The 22,028-nt window shown below is 37.8% G+C and overlaps 1 protein-coding gene across 1 annotated transcript in view; it reads right to left on the bottom strand.

The window, feature by feature from the left end:
- Positions 1-8,959: 8,959 nt before the first annotated feature.
- The window catches only part of AQR (aquarius intron-binding spliceosomal factor), a 97,137-nt gene continuing 84,068 nt past the window's right edge, over positions 8,960-22,028 (bottom strand). Inside the window, exons 32-36 of the mRNA XM_019442640.2 lie at positions 20,920-21,090; positions 17,385-17,470; positions 15,925-16,099; positions 12,703-12,816; positions 8,960-11,247 (exon numbers count right to left, since the gene is read on the bottom strand). Of these exons, the coding sequence (XP_019298185.2) occupies positions 10,936-11,247; positions 12,703-12,816; positions 15,925-16,099; positions 17,385-17,470; positions 20,920-21,090 (858 nt within the window). The 3' untranslated portion in view covers positions 8,960-10,935. The remainder of the gene's footprint in view (positions 11,248-12,702; positions 12,817-15,924; positions 16,100-17,384; positions 17,471-20,919; positions 21,091-22,028) is intronic.

Here is a 22,028-nt window from a genome sequence, read left to right as displayed (position 1 = left end):
TCCCTCCCAACCTGAAGGTATATAATCAGTCACCTGTCACAACCCCAGAGCAGCTCTTTCTGTCCACGGGTTCTGTCCCCGTGCTTTAATAACACTACCTTGTTGCACTAAAGATGTCTCAAATATTCTTTCTTGGCCATCAGCTCTGAACCCAACATTTCAAACCACATCAGTATCAGGAATGAGGCAGGGTGTGACCAAGCTGAGGATTAAGGATAATTTTTCAGCAGAGACTTAAAGTTTAGTAAAAGAAATAAGATATTACAAAAATAGGTACAATAAGGCCTTAAATCAATGTTTCTCAAATGTGGTCCAGGCTGACTCTGATTCAACAGCTTGACCAATACAGAAAAAGCTAGATTAAAGAAAAATCTGCTAGCAGTTATTAGAAACCTGCTGAGATACCCAGGATTTGAGGGAAGGAGAGCTTACTGAGGTCATCCCAACTTCTGGCACATTATTTTACTCCTAGGGACATGCAGTGGACTGAATGTGTCCTTCCCAAATTCATATGGTGAAATCTGAAGCCCCAGTGCCATGGTGTTTGGAGGTGGGGGTGATTAGGTCATGAGGGTGGAGCCCTCATGAATGAGATTAGTGCTCTTACAAAAGGGACCACAGAAAGCATTCTTGCCCTCCTTCCAACATGTAAGGTCACAGTGAAAAGACTGGGTCTTCACCAGACCCCAATGTGCTGGCACACAGATCTTCGACTCTCTGGCCCCCAGAACTGTGAGAAAGAAATGTGTGCTGTTTGAGCCACTCAATTCATCTTATTTTTGTCATAGCAGCCCAAATGCAGTAAGATAGGGCATTTGGCAATTCTTGGTGCAGGGCAAACAGCTAAGAAGTCAGCAGGAACTTGATGGGACTGGGAAGATAAATACTGAAGTCTGAAGCTGCCAAGGCAATTGTAGAATCAAGATCCTAGACAAAAGTGGGATGCAAAAATGTGAGCCCACCACCAGCATCAGTTTTCCTCAGGCTATTTACTGATTAAGTCGTGCAGGACAAGAGGCTTGGAAGCCAAACAAATTGGGTAAAATAGCAAAGCAGAGTTTGGGGTTGTTTCATAATGCTACGGAGACAAAAACGGAGTTCAGAACTAGCCAGGGAAGACTGACTGAAAAAATATCCCAGGCCTTCACTTCTAGAGGACTACATCCTAATACTGAGGGTGAGACAGAGCTACTCTGATATTCCCAGAAACAGCAAGCCAGTCTGGGAGAGGTGTGGCCCCAACTAGATTGAGGCCATCTGTCCCCTGGCTGTGAGAGAAGAGGGTAAGCCCTCTCTGCGGGGAGAAAACACCAACCAGAGCCAATGCAATGTTTCATATACAATGTCAGTCACTCATTAGAGAGTTGTGTGTACCACTAAGAATTTAGTGTACCAGATACATTAAGATAACTATGATTTATATGTTACAGAAAAATACAAGACAGAGAGTTCCACCAAAGCAATGGAATTTGTTGGGGCACCTGGGTGGCTCAGTTGGTTAAGTGTCCGACTCTTGATATTGGCTCAGGTCATGATCTTGTGTTTGTGAGACTGAGCCCCACATCCGGTTCCATGCTGAGCATGGAGCCTGCTTAAGATTCTTTCTCTCTCTCTGCCCCTCCCCCGCTCACGCTTGCTCTCTCTCTCTCTCTCTCCCTGAAAAATAAACATTAAAACATTTTTTTAATTAAAAAAATAAAGGAAGACAACAAAATTCAAATATTCAACAATATAACATTTGTAACTTCCAAGATCCAATAAAAATTTACCAGGAATGTAAACAGTAGCAATTTTGGCCCATAACCAGGAGAAAGAAAACAATCAACAGAAAAATGCATCAATGCAATTCACCTCATTAACAGAATAAAGGAGAAAAGCTTACAATCATTTGGATGAATACAGGAAAAAAATTTGTTAGAATTCAACACTCATACATGTTGAAAAAAAACACTTGGCAAACTAGGAATAGAAGGAAACTCTTGAAATCTGATATTGAGTATCACAAAACCTATAGCAAACACTGAATAGTGAAATATTGAAAGCTTGGCTCCTAAGATTGGGAAGAAACAAAAATACTCATTCTGACAACCTCTATTCAACATTGTGCTGAAGGTCTTCAATAGGCCAATGAGGCAGAAAAGGGAAATAAAAAGCAGATAATTAAAAAGGAAAGAAAGCCTTAAGATATAAACAGAAGCCAAACTACCATTTTCAGAAGTGACATAATTATGTATGTAAAAAATCCAAAAGAATCTATAGTCAAACTCTAAGAAATAATCAGTGAATTAAACAACTTTACTACATACTAGGTCAACATACAAAATTATATTGTATTTCTATATATTAGTAACAAACAATTAAAAACTGTAATAAAATGTCATCAAAAAGCACCATTTATAAGAACATACAAAAATCAAAAACCTAGGAATAAATTTAATAAAAGATGGTCAAGACCCTCTATAAAAAATTATAAAACATTATTGAGATTAAAAAGCTTAAATGTAAAGTAATACCACATTCTTAGATTGTAAAGACGTCAATTTTCCCCCACATTGATTTATGGATTCAATGTAATCTCAGTAAAAATCCCATCAAGTTTTGTTTGTTTGTTTTTTTGTAGAATTGACAAGATGCTTCTAAAATTCATACAAAGATTAAGAAAGGCCAGTATCTTGAAGAAGAATATAGCTGTTGGATATACACAACCAAATACCAAGATTATAAAGTTACAGTAATTAAAACAGTAGAATGCTGGCACAAGAAAACTGTAAAAATGAAATTTTAGAAATAGACCCACACATAAACTATCTTTTGATTAATAACAAAGATGACATTACTGTGTAGCAAGGGAAAAGATGGTCTTCTAATAAATAGTGCTCAACTGATCCCTACGTCATATCATACAGACAAACCTATTTGAGAGGGCAGACACATAAAGTACATTCTGTATGATTCCATTTATATAAAGCTCAAAACCAAAACTAATCATGGCAGAAGACAAAATATTTCTTTGGATAGGGAATAATGATTGGTAGGGGGCTTGCTAGGGAATTTCTGGAGCTGGTAATGTTCTGTTTCTTGATTTGGGTGATGATTACAAGATTATATTCACTTTATGAAAACGCATTGAGTTTGTTCACCCGACTTGTGTACTTTTCTATATGTGTAAAATACCTCACTAAAAAGTTTAAACAGAAAAAAGCGGTCTGTACATGGCTGGCATCAGAGCCAAAGAAGTTTATGCATTTCACAAACAAAATACCCTCCTTCTATTGTCATTTTTTCCTAAAAATAAATGTCAATATTTCACACGATGTTTCTAAGTGTATCCCTTAGGATCCCCAAATGCCTACTGGTATGTAGCACTTTCTGCAAGGTCCCACTAACTTAGGAACTCCTCATAACTGATACTTTCAATCTGTTGTGAGATTGCCAAATGTGATGTCAGAGATCTTTGCATCCATTTGACCTACATTTGACATTTCAGACTAGCCAAGTCAAGGTCAGGTGATTCTTGTAACTTAATTCTAGACAAGGACCAACAGTTTCACTTCACGTGCCCAATATTAATAGTACTATGGCAATTTAAGAGAACTATGTGACCAATTTAATTCCTTAAGTATTGATGACAGCTGACATTCATCACTTCAAAGCGAGGGCTATATTTCTACAGAGGAGACACATTCTCTACTTGCTCAGATGAGCCCATTCATCTACTAAGAGTCCAAGTAGAAGGGCACTTGGGTGGCTCAGTTGGTTGGGCATCTGAGTAGGCTCAGGTCACGATCTCACAGTTCGTGAGTTCAAGCCCCACATCAGACTCGGCTGCCAGTGCAAAACCAGCTTTGGATCCTCTGTCCCTCTCTGCTCTTCCCCTGCTTATGCTCTCTCAAAAATAAATAAAACTAGATCAAGAGTTGCAATGGTAGCTTCTAAAAACTTATCACAATTGATTTTGTAATTGTATAAGAGCGTCTTGCTTTGAATTATTTAATAGAATTTTACTCCTGGGAACTTCAATTCACATAGATTTTCTTACAGATCCCAAGTGCTCTAAGACTGGGTGTAGTAGGTACAGTTAAATTGGGAGGCTGAGCCAGTTGGTGTATAATGTTAATTGAAAGTGCAGGTTTTGGTAAATCTTATCTTTCCCTTTATTGTATGTTACACTTTAAAACTGTTATTTTACCTCTTCTGACTGTGCTTAAAAATAAAAAAAGCTTTAGCATTTCAGAGGCACAGATTATGTACTAGAGTTCCTTCCCATTTTATGTTTCTTATACCTTTTTCAGAATAAAACAAGTATTAATTTGGCTTTTACCCATAAATATAAACTTATAAACATCAAAGCATGTTTTCTATAGATCTCTCATCTTCTAGCCTGATTTTTGGCAACCTCATATCCTCTCTGGAGTTCTAACACGAGAGGAATTCTTTAATAAGCCTGCTTTACTTATGTGCGGGGTGTAGGTATTGCTCCTTCTACTTTGTCTCAAGCAAATAAGTTTGTTTGTTTATTTTTGAGAGAGAGAGGCAGAGAGAGAAGGGAGACAGGACATCATGACCTGAGCTAAAACCAAGAGTCGGACACTTAACCGACTGAGCTAGTTAGGTGGTCCTCAAGCAAATAAGTTTAAAGAACAGCATGGCACGGGATTTTCCAGAAAGTGGGAAGGTGGTTCTACCCCAGTTCAATTAACTATGGTGTCCTAGGCAAATCACCAATGCCTTTGTGTTCTTACCTACAAATTAACGAGGTTCTTTCTGGCATTGGTGCCTATCACACAGTAGGCTCTCAACAGTAATGCACAAGAATTAAATTCTTTCAAAGACATCTTCCAGCTTTTTTGTATATTTAACCCAATTAATTTCTGTGAAAAGTAGTAAACCAGCAAAACAAAATGCAAATTAACTAGGCCTACTCCTGTTCCACTATTATTCTCGGGCCAGTCTGGGATTAGAAAACCACACTGGAAGGTACTCTGGAAGCAAAGGGGTAATGAGAATACAGTAGTACAGTAAGCACACTTATTCATGAACAACTGAACTAAAAAGGAAAAAAAAAAAGACCTTCCCAAATGGCCAAAATGAACTAATGAACCAAAGTAGAAAAAGATAGTATTTGATACAACCAATTCTTATCCAGAACTTTTAATTTTTTCAAAATGTCAGTAAAAGCAGTTTCTCAAAACAGCTGTTTATACTAAACCAGGCATCTCCCAAGAAGCAGCAGCTACCACTGAGGCTCTTGAATTTAAATGCACTTCAAGAAGAAATGTTAGGTGAGTGTATTCTGTAAGTTAAAGACAGAGAGGAGAGGCATGGTGGGCACAGTCATCTCTGGAGATCAACTGAGAGGATTCAACATGTCTAACGCAAGGTAACTTTTGGGGTCCTTTATGTTAAATGTTCTCAGGAAGGAGGAGTTTTGTCATTTCCTGTATTTGCCTTTATTTTCTTGTATTATCTCTGGCCTACCCTTCTTGTCCATTCTTTTCCCTTCTCGAAACTTAAACTTTTTGAAGAAACACGCATTTAAAGGGCTGAGAAAACAAGACATATTGGAAATAAGAACTGTTCTTTCACTGCTTGGTAAGAAATGAGAAAGGTCTAGTGTGAAATACTGGAGTCTAAAATTAAAATCTAAACAGAGAATGCTCAGTGACCTTTTCTTAGGAGGCTTACATGAAAGAATGTCATGGCACACTGATCAGATTTGTATTCATTTGCATTTTCAGGATGTTGCTATTAATACATGACACTCAACAAATTACACAATATGACATTTTGTACCAATCACTTCACCTCTAGTTTTTTCTTCAGCTCTGTTACTTCAGCCTCTGGTTAATTAGGAAAAAAAAGTTAAGAGCCTTTTTTTGTTTTTGTTGTTTTTGTAGGGGAGGAAAAATTTTACCTTGACCTTTTTAGGGTTGGTGGCTGGGGCCTGTGAATTAAACCAACAAAAGACAGGTTAATAGAAGAGGCATAAAAATGTAACTAATGCTTTCAACTTTACATCCATTTTGGGTAAAAACCCCAAAGAAGCTGTTAGGCTTAGAAGTTTATATACCATCTTAACAAAGAGGGATAAATGCTGAAGCAAATAGGCAAACAAAAAGGGGCTTGGGGCTTTTAGAAGTGGCCAATTGGGGGCAAGTAAAAAATGTGGAAATGGATGAAGAGAAGGGTGATTTTAGTAAGGTTTGTTTATGTGGACTCAGCTGAGTGCCATCTGTTTCCAGTAATAAAGGTTACTGTCCTCTTCCTAGTACAGAAGAGAGGGGACACCTTGACAAATGAAAATTTATGTCTCTTTTTTGAAGGGATATTTATGCCCTGAGTTTTGGCAGAAGCAGAGGACAGACAGTTCTTCCTGCATCTGCTGCTTCTCAATGGCCTTTAGCTCAAAATAACCCTTATGCCGAAATGGCACATTTCAGGGTGCCATATTATAATCCCCTTAATTTTCTAAGGGGGAAATCAAAGTTCAAATGCTCTGGCAAAGATATTGTTTCCCAAACCGTGTTCTGCAGTTAGCTCTCTAAGATGTCTTATTTAAAAACAAAAACAAAAAAAGTTGTATGTTCAAAGAATTTGGGAAATGCTGAGTTAAACATGGTTTGTTTTTTTTTTTTTCAGCAGGAGTTCTCAGGACCTTTAATTAACTAACAATGCACTATGTTTCTGCAAAATGGGAATAATTCACTGTGTTCCTCAACCTTATTTGACCATGGAGCATGTTTTTCAAGACTAGTGTTTTCCTGTAACATATGTTGAGAAGTAATGGGATTAGCCACCTTCGTATGTAATGCAGAAGTTTGAACAGCCATGGAAGTAAGTATAAGCCAAAAGATGGGAAAACTGAATAAAACTGGCACAGTATCAGTCAGCAGTAACCATGCTACATTCTGAGTCCTGTTCCAGGGGACTAAGCTCTGGTTTGTGTCCCTAGGAAGCAAACCAAAGTGTGCAAAGCTTCTGGATCCCATTGAATTAAATCCCCTCCTCGGACACTAAGTACCAACAGATGAAGAAAAAATGGTCTCATGTGTTCATTCCATCCTTGGCTCAGTACAGCTCCAGTTGCATTATTCTTAAACATCTATTAACATGATTGCTTCATAATTACAAAGGCTAACTGCCAAGCCTTTTTCACAGGAAGCAAGGCACTGCTTATCTTTAACTGCTCTTCTGGCTCATGCAAAAGGGTCAGCTTTTTTAAAAAAATCTCATCTTATGTTAACCGAAGAAACATCTCTAAAAATGTCATCTGAGTGGCTGCAAGATAAAAAAGAAAAAGGACATTTGAGGCACAAAGCTAACTAAATGCGACAATCAGATGATTTGGGGTGGGGTGTACAGGATTCAGAATTGACGGAAGTGATCAATACATCAGAAGCATGATGGAACCTAGTATCATCCCTCTGGTTATTCTGTTCTGTCAGAATTTTCATTTCAGCAGAGACCATCTTCAGTATTGTGATCCTCAATATACTGATTCTCACTCCCAATCAGTAAACTTGATCTTTGATCCTCAAATGTCAGCTGCTGCCACATGTCCCCTTCATCATCTTCCATGTTCTCAGAATAGGGGCAAAGCTAAGCACCCAAGACAGAAGACTGGTTGGCAATTATCTTCTATTGTCTCAAAAATGTGTGTGTGTGGGGGGGGGGGGGGGGGCGGGGAACGGAGAGAGAAGGGCTAGTATCTGCTGAACACCCACCCAGGTGCCAAATATTTTCACAAATATTAACAAATTAATTGTCATTAACAGACCTTTTTCCAATTTTGAGAATAAAGAAAACTGGGGCTTAAGTTATAAAATGTATTCAAGGTCAAACCAAATATTGATAAGCAAATGAGGTAAAATTTGAGCCAGGTCTGCAAGAGTCCAAAGTCTATTTTATAGTATCATGCAGTTTCCTGATCATAAAAAAACCTCCATTTATATAGGAGCACAAATGACCCACTTATGCCATTTTTCTCGGTACCTAGCACAACATCTCAACTTTTATCATGACACTAACTTCAAGAGCCCTGATAATGTTTAGATCCTCTCATTCATTTGCCCAAATCAATGGAGCTATTTATTCTCAACTGCTGGTAATGAACTTTCTTAACTCAGCATTTTGTGGAAAAAAGTCTAAATACTTGAATTGCTTCATTTCATGCTCATTCACTTGCACACATCTTTTTGGTCTGCTTTTAAAAATAGTTTCCAAAATCATGACATATTCAGATATGGCAAACAGGATGGAGGGCAATGAGAACACTAGTCTGAAATGGTCACATGGATAGAGTACCTGTGTCTGTTGTAATCCCAAATGGAAAACTCTTGAATTTATGAAGCAATCATGCTTGTGTTTTTGACTGAAAAAAACAAAACAAAAAACAATGAACAAAACACTGCCCTAGGACTATAGACTTGGATTCTAACCTGTTCTTCCATAGTTGCCACCTTAGTTAAGACTATCTGACTCAGTTTCCTCATTAATTAAAATAAAAATAGATCTCTTAAGTTCGTTTAAAAATTCCAAAATTCTATAGTCAACTGCAACTCACTGATCGTTCCTGTGAATAAACAATTTAAAATAATTCAAATCCTGGGGCACCTGGGTGGCTCAGCTGGTTAAGCATCTGACCTCAGCTCAGGTCACGATCTCGTAGTCTGTGGGTTCGAGCCCTGTATTGGGCTCTGTGCTGACAGCCTGCAGCCTGCTTCAGATTCTGTGTCTCCCCCTCTCTCTTCCCTTCCCCCGCTCATGCTCTCTCTCTCTCTCTCAAAAATGAATGTTAAAATTTTATTTAAGTAATTCAAATCCCAACACTATCATCCCTTCTAAAATTCCTTTGACAAAGGCAAAGGATTCACCCATCTTCCAGTTAAATTTTCTTTTTATCGTGACTGAAAATCAAGCAGCAGAGAAAAAAGTAAGTCACTAGCTAGACAGAGTGATATATAGTGTTTGCAAAATGGTTTACTTCATGAGAAAGCAGCCCAACAGTTTGCTTACTCTGGTTGCAGGTATCATGATTCACATCCTCTAACAGGTAGAGAGAAACATCAATCTTTTCCATGACACACAGTAATACAGTAAAGCTTCTTTCTCTCTTGCTTAGCCTGATACTAGATATTCACAGACGAAAGTAATTCTGTGAGTCCTATTCCTCATACAGATGCCCAAAACACCTGCTTCCAAATTCCTATAATCAGAGAAATTATGTAACAGACTATCTGGCTCATTCCTTACTCTGATAACAAATAGATAAAGACTTTCCAGTATAGTTTCCTTGGCGTTTCCTTCCCCTCATCATCCCTTCCCTTTCCTTTTCTTGTGTTCTGATGAAGGAAGACACCGTGTAGTAGGAGAGTCTGACTCATCTCCACCACAGCCTGGGAGAGTTGAGCAAACACTAGTCAGTCAAAAAATCATTAACTTGACTTTCTTGGTTTAATTTCTTTATAAGAGTTCATTCCTTCAATACATCAGGATTAGAAGCATTTCAGTGGCAGTGTGTGGTTCTTGCCTATTTCCTCAAAGGTTCTTTGTACATGGTCAAACCTTTAGGTAGATGCACGACAGGGGATACTTTGGGGGAAATGCTCCGCGTTAGCCACTCTAGCAGACATCTAAATGGGGAAGAGAAGTAGTGGGCAAGTTCTCCCTACCTTATTCATCTCTCTTCTGGCCACCACGCCCAGGAAACTTCATAAGCAGAGGTCCCATGTCAGAAAACATCAGTCACACTATTAATTTTACCATCACAGAATCTATTCTACCTTTCATTCACATTGAGGACAGTATAGTAACCTCAGAACAATGCTTCTCAAACTACAAAGCGCATATAAGTCCCCTGGACACTTTGCTGAAATGCTGATTCACATTTAATAGATCTGGGGTAGAGTCCACACTGCTGCAATTTTAACAAGGTTCAGTGGATGCTGATACTTCTAGTTTGCAAATCACACTTGAGTAGCAAGGTCCTACTCTGCCCTCCCAAATCTAGAGCACATTTTACCTTAAGGTCTCCTTGTGGCTGGTTATCTACCAAGAAAACTAAACAGGGCAGAAGATTCAGAACCTCTGCATTGTGAGAGCTCTATCCTATATAGGGGAATTAGGTTCACTGACTTTCACTGCCCAGACTCTGGATCTTTCTTCCTGCCCAGACGGATTTGCCAGATCTTCTTGATCAGCTGAATGACATACCCTGGCTCAGCCTTACCAGCTTGATTTGATGCCACTCTGCCAGCAACTCAAACATTAGGAACACTTGCTAAAATACAAATGCCCAGTCCTAACCCTGAGATTCAGATTTATCAGGTCAAGAGTGGCCCCAAGAATGAACAGACACTCCAGGTGGTTCCAATACATTATGAGACTTTGGGGCAGGAAATACATGTAGCCTCTTTGATCAGAGAAATCTAGACCTATCTATGGCTGTTAATGCCTTTACATCAAGGAAGACAGCCAAGAAAGGTAAGAAAAAAGGAATCACAATTTGAGGATCTGATACTATAACAGAAGAAACAACTTCCTCCCCAATTTGAACACTTACTTAAGGGTGCTTATGGTTGATTTCAGTGTATTTGATCCCCTTCTTTAGAGGAGTTCACTGAAAATGTAAAGTATGTCTTATATATTCTATAGCAAATTCTTTTAATGTAGGTATGAATAAGATATATTTGGTTAATTATAAAAGGAATGGCTATTTGCCCTTCTGACTGAAGAAATGAAACTGAAGTTGCTCATACACATACAATTTTCTTTTAAACATATCCAAGAAGACAAGCATGGAGATCAATTAACAAAAATAAGGACTTAACATTAATTAGTGCCCTTAAAATAGCAGAAGCAAATATAAAATACAAAAAGCAGCTTTACTTAGACTTTATGAATGAAATGTCCTCCCTAAGAAAGGCTACAGTTGGACTACTTGGTCTCTTCTGAGGCAGGTGTGACATGCTGGGGGGTGTTAGCCTCTGCTGGTACAGCTGCAGGTCCTGCCATAGAAACAGTGGTATCAGACACAGGAGGGACAGCTTCTGGATTGGAACTAGCTCCTGTGTGATCGGGGGTGGTCTCAGTCTGAGAGGCTGAGGATTCTTGACTGGAGCTGGCATCTGTGAGACTGGACAGATCAGCCTGGGGAGGATTGGCCTCTTCTTCTATTTCTAGTTCTGTTTCCTGACTTTGAACTTCCTCAGCTTCTTCAACCATAGCAGGTGGTAGCTGTAACAAAGTCTAATGAAAAAAAAGAAAACATCAATATGAACTCAAATGAAAGAAAAACACTGGCTTACAAAGCTAAACTCTCACATTAATGTTATTTTCTTAATAGATATCGTTCAATCTACAGTTTTCCAAAACACTCCTGGCCATATTATAATACAAACGTAACAACTCTGATGACAATGCCTAGGTCTTCCTGACTCCAAAGATCAAAGTACATATTAAATCTTCAGAGAAGAAAATAATATAAAAATTGATAAGCTTAAAAAAGCTAAAAAGCAAAAATATCTGCTATAACACTTCTGCAAAAACACTGGCTCATTAGGACTGACCGACAACAGCTCAAGAAAGGGCCAACTTTAATCAAGGAGCCATGTGAGGGGAGGAACCAAGCCTTCAGACAAAACCATGGCCAAGCGGGAACAGCATGGTACAAAGCTTCTGTCTCACTCCACCAGAACACTGGAGCAGCTCCACATGCTTAGCCTTCCCTTTAGAACAGCTACAATAAAAAAGGCCAACCATGACAAGTGTGGGTGAGGATATGCAGCTACAGCTCTCACACACTGCTGCTGGCAATATGGTGCAACTACTCTGTAAAAACAGATTGGCAGTTTCTTAAAGAGTTGGACACATAGGGGCACCTGGGTGGCTTAGCTGATTAAGCATTGGACTCTTGATTTCAGCTCAGGTCATGATCTCACAGTTGGTGAGTTCAAGCCTCACGTCAAGCTCTGTGCATGGAGCCTGCTTGGGATCCTCTCCCTCTCTCTCTTCCCCTCCCCTACTCATGCTCTCTGTCTCAAAATAAACAAATAAACTTAAAAAAATTTTTTTACAGTTGAACACATATTCACTCCATTATTCAACCATTCTACTCCTAAGGAATTTACCCAAAAGAAAATACAAAGATTTGTGTAAGAATGTTCACAGCAGCTTTATTTGTAATAGCCAGACTTGGAAAGAACCCAACTGTCCAGCAACAGGTCAACGGGTACACTTGGTACATCCATACAATGGAACATTATTTGTCAATAAAAAGGAAATGACAGTATACCGATTAACAGGAAGATCTCTGGGGCCTGGAGAAGGTGGGAAAGGGACCGGTGAAAGATCAGAGGGGTTACCAAGGGGCACTAGGAACCTTCTGGAAATAATTAGTATGTTCATTATCTTGATTGCAGTGATGGCTTCACAGGTATTTACATATGTCAGAACATACTGAATTATATACTTAAATATGTAGAACTTATTGTTTGCCAAATTCTATCCACATAAAGGTGTTTTTAAACCTCTCTCTCAAAATAAATAAACTTTAAATAAATGGATGTTACATGAATAACAACAACCCTGTTTGGTTTAGCTGTTTTCCCACAGCAATCAAATACTTTAAAGGTATAATCTCCAAAGGCAAAGATTCTTTCTACAACAACAACAAAAATAAGACTGAATTTTGAGAAAACTCACCTGATGATAATGATGTGTGGTCTGTATCAAATGCATGTACATGTTATATACAAAGTTTGCCATCTGGGGCATATTCTTTATTATCTGTACTTCATGAGGTGGCCTCTCTCCATTCTAGAAGAAGGCAAAAAGAAAGTTAAGTACAGTAAGAAAGTTAATATGCTAAAAGCGAACATTCTAGAAGCCCATGTCTTATGTATAAGCACTAGGGTTTGGAGGACATAAGAACAGTAACAGGACAGGGTGCCTGGGTGACTCAATGGGTTAAGTGTCCAACTCTTTGTCTTCTCTTTTTTTTCTTTTTTTTTAATGTTTACTTCTGAGAGAGAGAGACAGACCATGAAGGGGGAGGGACAGAGAGAGGGGGACAGACAGAACCTGAAGCAGGCTTGAGCCTCTGAGCTGTCAGCACAGAGCCCAATGTGGGGCTCAAACTCACAAATCGTGAGATCATAACCTGAGCTGAAGTCAGATGCTTAACCAACTGAGCCACCCAGGTGCCCCAAATGTCTGACTCTTGATTTCCATTCAGGTCATAATCTTGTGGTCATGGGATCAAGCCCCAGGTTGGGCTCCTCCCTGGTTATGGAGCCTGCTTAGGATTCTCTCTCTCCCTTTGCCTCTCGCTCATGTTTTCTCTATTTAAAAAAAAAAAAAAAAAAAAAAAGGACAAGAAGGACAAGAACAGTCACAGGACATTAAGAAACAAGTGTGAGTGACTGGGGCGCCTGGATGGCTCAGTTGGTTGAGTATCCAACTTTGGCTCAGGTCATGATTTTGCAGTTTGTGAGTTCAAGCCCCACATCGGGCTTGCTGCTTTCAGCAAATAGCCTGCTTCAGATCTTCTGTCCTCCCTTCTCTCTCAAAAATAAATAAAAGATTTAAAAAAAAAAAAAAAAAAGATGTTAAGTGTGAGAGTCCAATAAGGACTTCAGAAAGAGAAAGTGATTCAATTTAAATTTAGTAAAAGAGACTAGAAGAAAGCTAAGAGTTACTACCTTATAATACAATTTCAGGTTGGTAAGTAAAATTTATGAGTTTTGGTCTAATTCATGCAGAAGAGTAAGAGATAAATGATCAGTTGAATAGAAAGAAAAATCAACATTGTCTAAAGTATTGTCTCCAATACCTTGTATGCAACAAAGGCAATTTTCAATTTTGTTCAGAAAGAAAATATTAAACCTATTTTTCCTATTTTTGTTTTTCTAAAAATAAGCTAATATTACTGGTATTTAATATATAGACTTGTTAGTCATAAGGGTGAATATTCAAGAAATTTTTCCCTAATAAAGCATATGGTCAAATGCTAGTCTAAAGTGCAAATTTTGTGGTATCTAAGAACTCTTTGGGGGAGACTTAAATTGTGGGAATCCCAGATTCAGTAGGTCTGACACAGAATGAGGTGATTCTGATGCAGTCGTTTCCCACAAAAATCTGAGAAACACTGCTCTAAAGTGGTAAAGCATGAATGAAGACAATAAAAAATGTGTATTTCTTCCTAAACCATCCTAGAATAAAGATGAACAACTTTCCTATTTATAGTCAACTCTAAAATATTTTATAAAGTCTCACCCTTTCTCACTGTAGAAGCAATTCAGAAGACTATAAAGGTAAAAAATTTTACCATAAAGTAACAAATTAAGGCATGTAACATCAGAAATACGAAGTGTATTAAATGGTATTTCTCAGAATTAGGCAGGACGGTAGTATTACATGTAAGTAGGTGTTCTTTTGATAATGGTCACTTTCTGCAATGGTTACCACTTCGGTGTGCCAAGACCGCCATGCCGTTACAACTATGAAATACTACAACATGGAAGGCTTTTTGTTTGTTTTGTTTTTGTTTGTTTGCTTATTTTCTGGTGGCTCTGCTGGGAGCTGCCTCTTCTGAGACGCAGCACTAGCGGCACAGCCCCGCCCAGCTCCAACACTGATCTCTTGAGCAGAAGGTGGGGAGATGCTCTCAGGTAGTCGCCCAAGGGCTTGACTCCATGGTGTTGGGTAAGGCACTAGTTTTTAAGCCTTCTGTTCATTGGTACTGCCTGATCTCCTCCACGTGTCTCCAGGTGTGTCCCTGCAGCCTTTGGATAAAAAGACTGCCTCAGACCTTGTGTTAGGAATCTGCCTGTTTAATAATCAGCCCACAAAAGAATGAGAAGTTCAGAGCCATAGGATTGTGTCCAGACTTCAGAGGCTGACATTCAAGGCTTTACATGACTCCACCCCCTCATATCATTCCACCCTCATCCTTCTATTCCTCTACAGAAGCATTGCTTTAAAAAAAAAATGCAGTTAAAAAAAAAAGTACTCAGCCTTATTATAAAACAAACACACAGCATTTAATCTTTTCTTCAAAAGGGGGAGTAGGGGGGGCAAATAGGTGTACTGTGAACATTGAAAACAGCTTTATTTAAAACCCAAATGGATCTCTAAGACATTGCATTAAATGAAAAATGCAAAGCTCAAAAGTGACAACCTAAAGATTAATGAGTATGCTAACCTTTATGTAAGAAAGAAAACAATATAAAAAAATAATCAGGTTATTTGCTCCTTTATGCAAAAGGAATGTAGGAAGCATAAACCAGAAATTAAAGGGACTGGTCACCTTTTGGGGTGGGGGTGGAAAAGGGGAGCAAAGATGAGAGGTTTAACAATGGTAGCAGCGATGAGGAGGCAATGACATTTCTGAGCATGTCCTTTGTTAAGTGTATGTGCTATTCCCTCTGACATTCTCCAAAAATGTAGGTAAGAAAGGGTTCTCCAAGAGCTAAACCATTTATTACTCTGTTATCAAGTAATTAGTTAAGTTCTCCTTAAAAAGCTGAAGAGAGGCAGTACAGTACAGTGATTAACAAGGAGGATTCTGGAGTTACACTGCCTGGGTTTTCAAATCTTGGATTCTCCATCCATGAGATGCATGACCAAACTACTTAACTTTGCTAACCCTTAGTTTCCTCATATGTAAAATGGAGTTAATAAGAAACCTTACTGAAAAGGACTATTAGATGAAGTGAGATCATGCATGTAAAGAACTCACTGCCTAGTACCTAGTGAGTACTCAATGTTAGCATGTATTGTTATTTTGTGCAGAAAATCTAATTCAGTTCCACAGTGTAAGGAGTGCTCTAAACCAGTGATCGGATGATCTATGTGATGATGTTCCTAGCTACTGTGATCATCTGTAAGAGAGCACTGCTCTATACAGCGAAGAAAGAGTCCTACCTTTCTACTGGTTGGGAAAGGTTCTGTTGGAATTATATGCAAATGAAGTGGACGGGCAGTGAGCTGGCTAAAAGCTGGCGTTAGCTCAAAACAGTTTTGGAAGAGGGATACTCTTGCGAAGATATACAGTCCAAGTCTGGCTCTAGACATGGCCACCACCAAGCGACGGACATCCCTTTGGAAAACAAACAATATTAATTAACATAGTTCAAGATTAATAACATAAGTATGCAGCTTGTTTTCTTGTTTTGTTTTTTTTTAACATATTCCACTCATTATTTCTGTTCAGCTATGGCAATAAAAAGTTAAGCTTCTTAAAAACTTAATAGAATAAACATTAAGTTAATCAGTGTCGTGTGACTAGTTAAACCAAGTAAAGTTAATGCTTTATCACTGACCTCCATGTTTTTGTTTTTGTGAGGGGGGAATCACGACCAATGCACTGATTAAAAGATCTAAGTAGATATAGTAGTATTATGGTACAAGAAGTCACGTCTTAAGAATGTGAAAAAGACAAAAGCACTAGACAGTAATAAAAAAAAGGTGGAGACTGCACGAGGCAGTATTCATGTATTCATACTGTGAGTTTTGGAGACATTTTAATTACGTAAATCATGATGATGCCGTATTTAGACAGTAGCTATAAATAAGCAAAAACAAACTATTTTAGAATGCAATAATTCTGAAACAATTTCTTGAAAATTACATCTTTGTTTACTCTTACATAAAAGTTATCAGTCTAATGGAACCTGATGAGCGGGGCTAAGCTCCAAGCAGATTTTGACTTAAATGACAACATTATGAGAGCTTGGAGAATTTTTTTCTTTATATCCACCAAATAAAATAATAAAATGAACTCGCATTATAGTTTTTGCCACTAAGTCATATGAGATAAAAGTTTACACAAAACTAAATGGCTGCTTTGTAATAAGAAGGTATTATTCCCATAATTCTCTAGCACATAAATATATCACAATAAATGATAAAAATAGATTATTGTTTGTTTTGACAATTCTTAATCCTGGGAGAACAAATGGTTCCTTTATCCTCTAACAGTGAGGCTGAAAGACTGTGTGAGGAAAAAGTCAGAAATCCTATGCAATGAGAAATGTACTCTGAAAACTATTTTTACCACCTTCTTAACTCTTTTAATTTCTGACACTGTTTCCAAAAAACATCATATATTAAGATTTTATAATAAAATTGTCTCTGCTACTGAAAATTAAAAAGTAAATGTACTAAATATATTAAAGATTCAAAAAATTCAGATGCAATGACAATAGTTAACTACATAAAGAATCTGATATTGTTACACTCCAACAAAAAGCTGCTAAACCAAAAGCTGCCATACCAATTAATTATACTTTAAACTTAAAAAAATTTAAAGCCACTTAGCTACAGAAGTTCAAAATTGAAGCAGATAGTAAAGTTTAATAATATAAACATTTTTCCTTATGTACCTCAGATGGCCCACTGCCCTGGTTCGTACTAGAGAAAGAAGAATATAATCATTCTGTTGACCTTGAAATCTGTCAACAGTTGTCACCTAGGGAGAAAAAAAATGGAAAATATGGTATCTTTTCAAACGCACCATAACAAGACTTTAGAGTGATCATTTAAATCATATGCCAGCACAAAAATCTTATCATTAGAATAATCCCAAGAGAAACATGATCATATACTTGGAATTGAGAAAAACAGTTGATGAACACTATGAAATAAATCTCAGGAACCAGGTTAGACTATGTCCCCATGTTATTTACACTTACAGCACTCATCTTTACCTCTGCTGACAACGAAGTAACTATCTGTAGAATTAACAGTCTTCCCCCACTAGACGACCCAAGTCCATGGACACAGGTCCTGTTTATCTTATTACCTGGTATACCAGTTTGATGCCCAGCAACATAACCTAGCATTCTCACTTAGGATTTAATGGTGTACAGCACAGTGATTTCAGAATTCTTCACATCACGCAGTGCTCACCACTGCAAGAGTACTCCTTAATCCCTATCATCTATTTAACCCATTCCCTCACCCTCCTCCCCTCCGGTAACCATTAGTTTGTTCTCTATAATTAGAAGTGTTTCTTAATTTGTCACACTTTTTTCCCCCTCCTTTGCTCATTTGTTTTGTTTTTTAAACTCCACATGAATGAAATCATATGGTATCTGTCTTTCTCTGACTTATTTCCCTTAGCATGGTACTCTCTAGTTCCAACCATGTTGCTACAAATGGCAGGATTTCATTATTTCTTTAATGGGTAATATTCCACTGTGTGTGTGTATGTGTGTGTACACATCTTCTTTATCATCAATCCATGGACACTTTGGCTGCTTCCGTATCTTGGCTATTGTACCTAAGTGCATATATCCCTTTGAAATAGTGTTTTTATATTCTTTGGGTAAATAGCCAGTAGTGCGATTGCTGGATCATAGGGTAGATCTATTTTTAATTTTATGAAGAACCTCCTTACTGTTTTCCACAGGGGCTGCAGCAGTTTGCATTTGGTTTGGGGCTACCTTGAATAAAGCTGCAGTTCATGTATAAGTAGATTTGTGAACATGTTTTCATTGCTCTTGAATGACTATCTAGGAGTGAAATTGCTGAGTTGTATGGTAAGTGTATGTTTAACTTCACGAGAAACTGTCAAAATGTTTTCCAAAGGTGCTGTGCCACTTTACACATCCACCAGCACTGTTCCAGATTCAGAGTTCCAGTTTCTCCACATCCTTGCCGACACTTGGTATACTGTCAACCTCGTCAATTTTAGCCAATCTACTTGGTGTGTCATTGTAGTTTTAATCTGTATTTCCCTGACAATGAACGATGGTAAGCATTTTTCATGTGCTTATGGGCCATTCCTATGTCTTCCTGCATGAAGTACCTATTCATTTGCCATTTTGTATTGGGTTGTCTTTATTTAACAATGACTGTCACAGGAGTTCTTATATTTTGGATTTAAGTCCTTTGCTCTTACACGTGGATATAACCCCTGGAAATGTGTTCCCAACCTGACCATGTGGAGAGCTTGTCTGAGAAATGGGTTCATACACTGAGAATGGCAGAGCAGAAGGATGGAATGAATCTTGGTCTTTGATGACATGATGGAGTCATTTCTGTAACCCAACCCTGGAGCCATTCCATTTTCGTCTTCTTGTGTGAGAGAGAGTAACTTTCTTCTATTATTTCAGTTAAGCTTTTGTGTTATAAATAATAAAAGGACTCGGATACCGATGTTCTACTTCTCAACTCTCTGTATTTCAAAGCTATTAGTTTCTCACTTCCATGCTCCACATTCCTTATGGAGTGGCCGGTGTGTCCTTGTACTCTTTTCAACTGTCTCCATTTCTGGGTTTTTGTTTTATTTTCTTCCAGCTCACATTTCATCTCTTCCCGAGTTCTTCCATTTCTTTGCTTTGTAGCCTTCCCTCACAGAAATGATTACTTCATTAAGCATTTTAAAATCCACTGCCAAGTATGTATTTGATGTTTTCATCTGTTCCAGGACAACGCGTTATCTGAGGCAAACGTCTTGTCAGTATGCTTTGTGCTAGGTTCCTTTGTCTGACTCTCTCATCACTGAATAAGTGGGTTTCTTGGATTAGCTATGTGCAAGAGGTTAAACTGGGGTGAGCTGGACAGTTTCCTAAAGGCTGCATTTTCACAACAGAAGGTTCTCATTTCCTCTGCTGCTGTAGAGACGAGTCTACTTTTTGGCGAACATGAAGGCTTCTTTGAACCAATCTGGGACCAGGAACACTTCTAATTCCCACATCTATTGTTGAGTAATAAGAAGGTGGCTCTTACACTTCAGAGTGTGCCACTCACCTTCAGAAAGTGCTTTCAAGACTGGTTCCCTAAATTCTCTTCTTCCCACATTTTCTTTCTGTTCTTGGTCACCTGATCTATGTCATCTCCCTAACAATGGAGTTTGTCTTCTCCTTCCATTTTCCTGTTACTCTTGGATGATTTCCAAGAAAAAGTGAGAGCACTTTGATATAGCCATGTTTACAACCAAGGTCTTAATTTCATCATTGGTAATATATTTGTTATCCTTAACTTTCAGCCCTTTATTGATATAATCAAGTGTCTTCATATTTATTTGATATTACTCCATGCCACATAAAAAACTTAAAAAGTATAAAAATAATTGTCAGGTCTGATGGTACTTTACAATCTTCTCTGATTCTCAAGAAAAAACACTCTCCCACACACATACTGTAAAAAGCAGTACAAATTATACCTTTGCAAAATAACAAAATAAAAAGTTCTATAATTTCTTTTTTCCTTTTTGAAGGTTTCAATTTTGATGAAATGCAATTTGTCAAAATGTTTTTTTTTTATGAAATTTATTGTCAAATTGGTTTCCATATAACACCCAGTGCTCATCCCAAAAAATGCCCTCTTCAATACCCATCACCCACCCTCCCCTCCCTCCCACCCCCCATCAACCCTCAGTTTGTTCTGTTTTTAAGAGTCTCTTATGCTTTGGCTCTCTCTCCCACTCTAACCTCTTTTTTTTTCCTTCCCCTCCCCCATGGGTTTGTTAAGTTTCTCACGATCCATATAAGACTGAAAACATATGGTATCTGTCTTTCTCTGTATGGCTTATTTCACTTAGCATAACACTCTCCAGTTCCATCCACGTTGCTAAAAAGTTCTATAATTTCTATTTCTATTATAACGGTACATAAATAATGTCATTTCATTATCCTTCATTTTACCAACAAAAAGTTTCAGGATCATTTACTTCTGATTATCACCAACAAAAGTCTTTAATGTGATAGCTGAGACAGAAGTTCACAGTAAACCAACAACAATCTCAGCTAGGACTGCCAAAGAATTATTTATAGTTCCTATTATTTCATTTTCTCACATCATGAAAGGAGATAGCAAAGAGACAAAGTAGAACATAAATAACTCATAATAAATACAAATTTTTCCACTTGCCAACATGATGAATAAGAGAACATATAATATTCATAAAATTACCTTATTTGGTCTTCCAATCAATGGATTGCTTCCACATCGTCTATTGATGATGTCACGAATAAGATGCTTTTGCCCATTATATGTTGTTAGAATACTGATCTTGTCAGCAGGGTAACCAAGTAAACACATGTACATAAAAAGTGCCACTACATATTCTGCTTCTCCAAGATTCTGTAATGTAAACATAAACAGATTCTTTATTTCCTTTCATTTCAGTGTTACAGAGAGAATGGCAAACTGGCACAACTGTTGATTTATTACAATTCAAGAAGTGACATTAACTTGGATAACTGAACACCTTCTGTAAAACTGAGGGATAATTCTATCCTAGATTAATAATGATAAATAAAGAGTATATGGTAATTATTTCTCTTTGATATTTGGAATATATCAGTGATATATGGAATAATCATAAAATAATTTACCAACTTAATGGCTTAATATTTCTGGGACCACCACAATCATAATAAAGATCAATAATATTCTGCTACAATACACTGCAACTGTAGGTATGAATGAAATAGTAACACAAAGGAGCAAGGTAACCATCTAAGAAGCCAGCAGAAAAATCCAGTCTAATAGCAGTGGACTCTCAATTGGGGTGCAATGTTTTCTCCTTTTTCCTTATTATTTCCTTGTGTGTTTTATGTTTGGTCTCTTCTTATGGTTGCCACCTCTACCAGACCACTTTAAAGTGAGAAGAGAATGCGGCCTCAAATTGGTCAGTCTGGCTTACATTTATGCTAAGCTGAACCTGAAAGCGAGGAAGCGAACCCAAAGCTTTGTCCAGTTCAGTAGCGACTAAATCAAAAGCATTAGAAGACAGAAAAAAGTAAAATGAGAACATAAAACACAACATGAAAATCAAAAGAGAAAGACAAGAAGCTGGAAGCTGGGTTTCATGTAAAGGCAAAAGGAAAATTCTGGAAGACCTTCAGAAAAATCATTTATATTCTGATTCTGGGTTACACTCACAGCTTGAGTTACCTCTTTCATTTAACTTTTCTAGTTCTTTGGAAGACAGGAGGGAAGAGAAGCTACATGACTGTAAATCTGTTGTCTGTACTGATAGTAACTACATTTATCTAAACATCAGCTCTAACATAGGT

The sequence above is a fragment of the Panthera pardus genome, unplaced genomic scaffold (assembly GCF_024362965.1).
Source record: "Panthera pardus isolate Hobbes unplaced genomic scaffold, ASM2436296v1 HiC_scaffold_24, whole genome shotgun sequence".
Classification (NCBI taxonomy): Eukaryota; Metazoa; Chordata; class Mammalia; order Carnivora; family Felidae; genus Panthera; species Panthera pardus.
The sequence above is the reverse complement of the archived record's forward strand: the minus strand, read 5'-3'. Positions and strand labels throughout refer to the sequence as shown.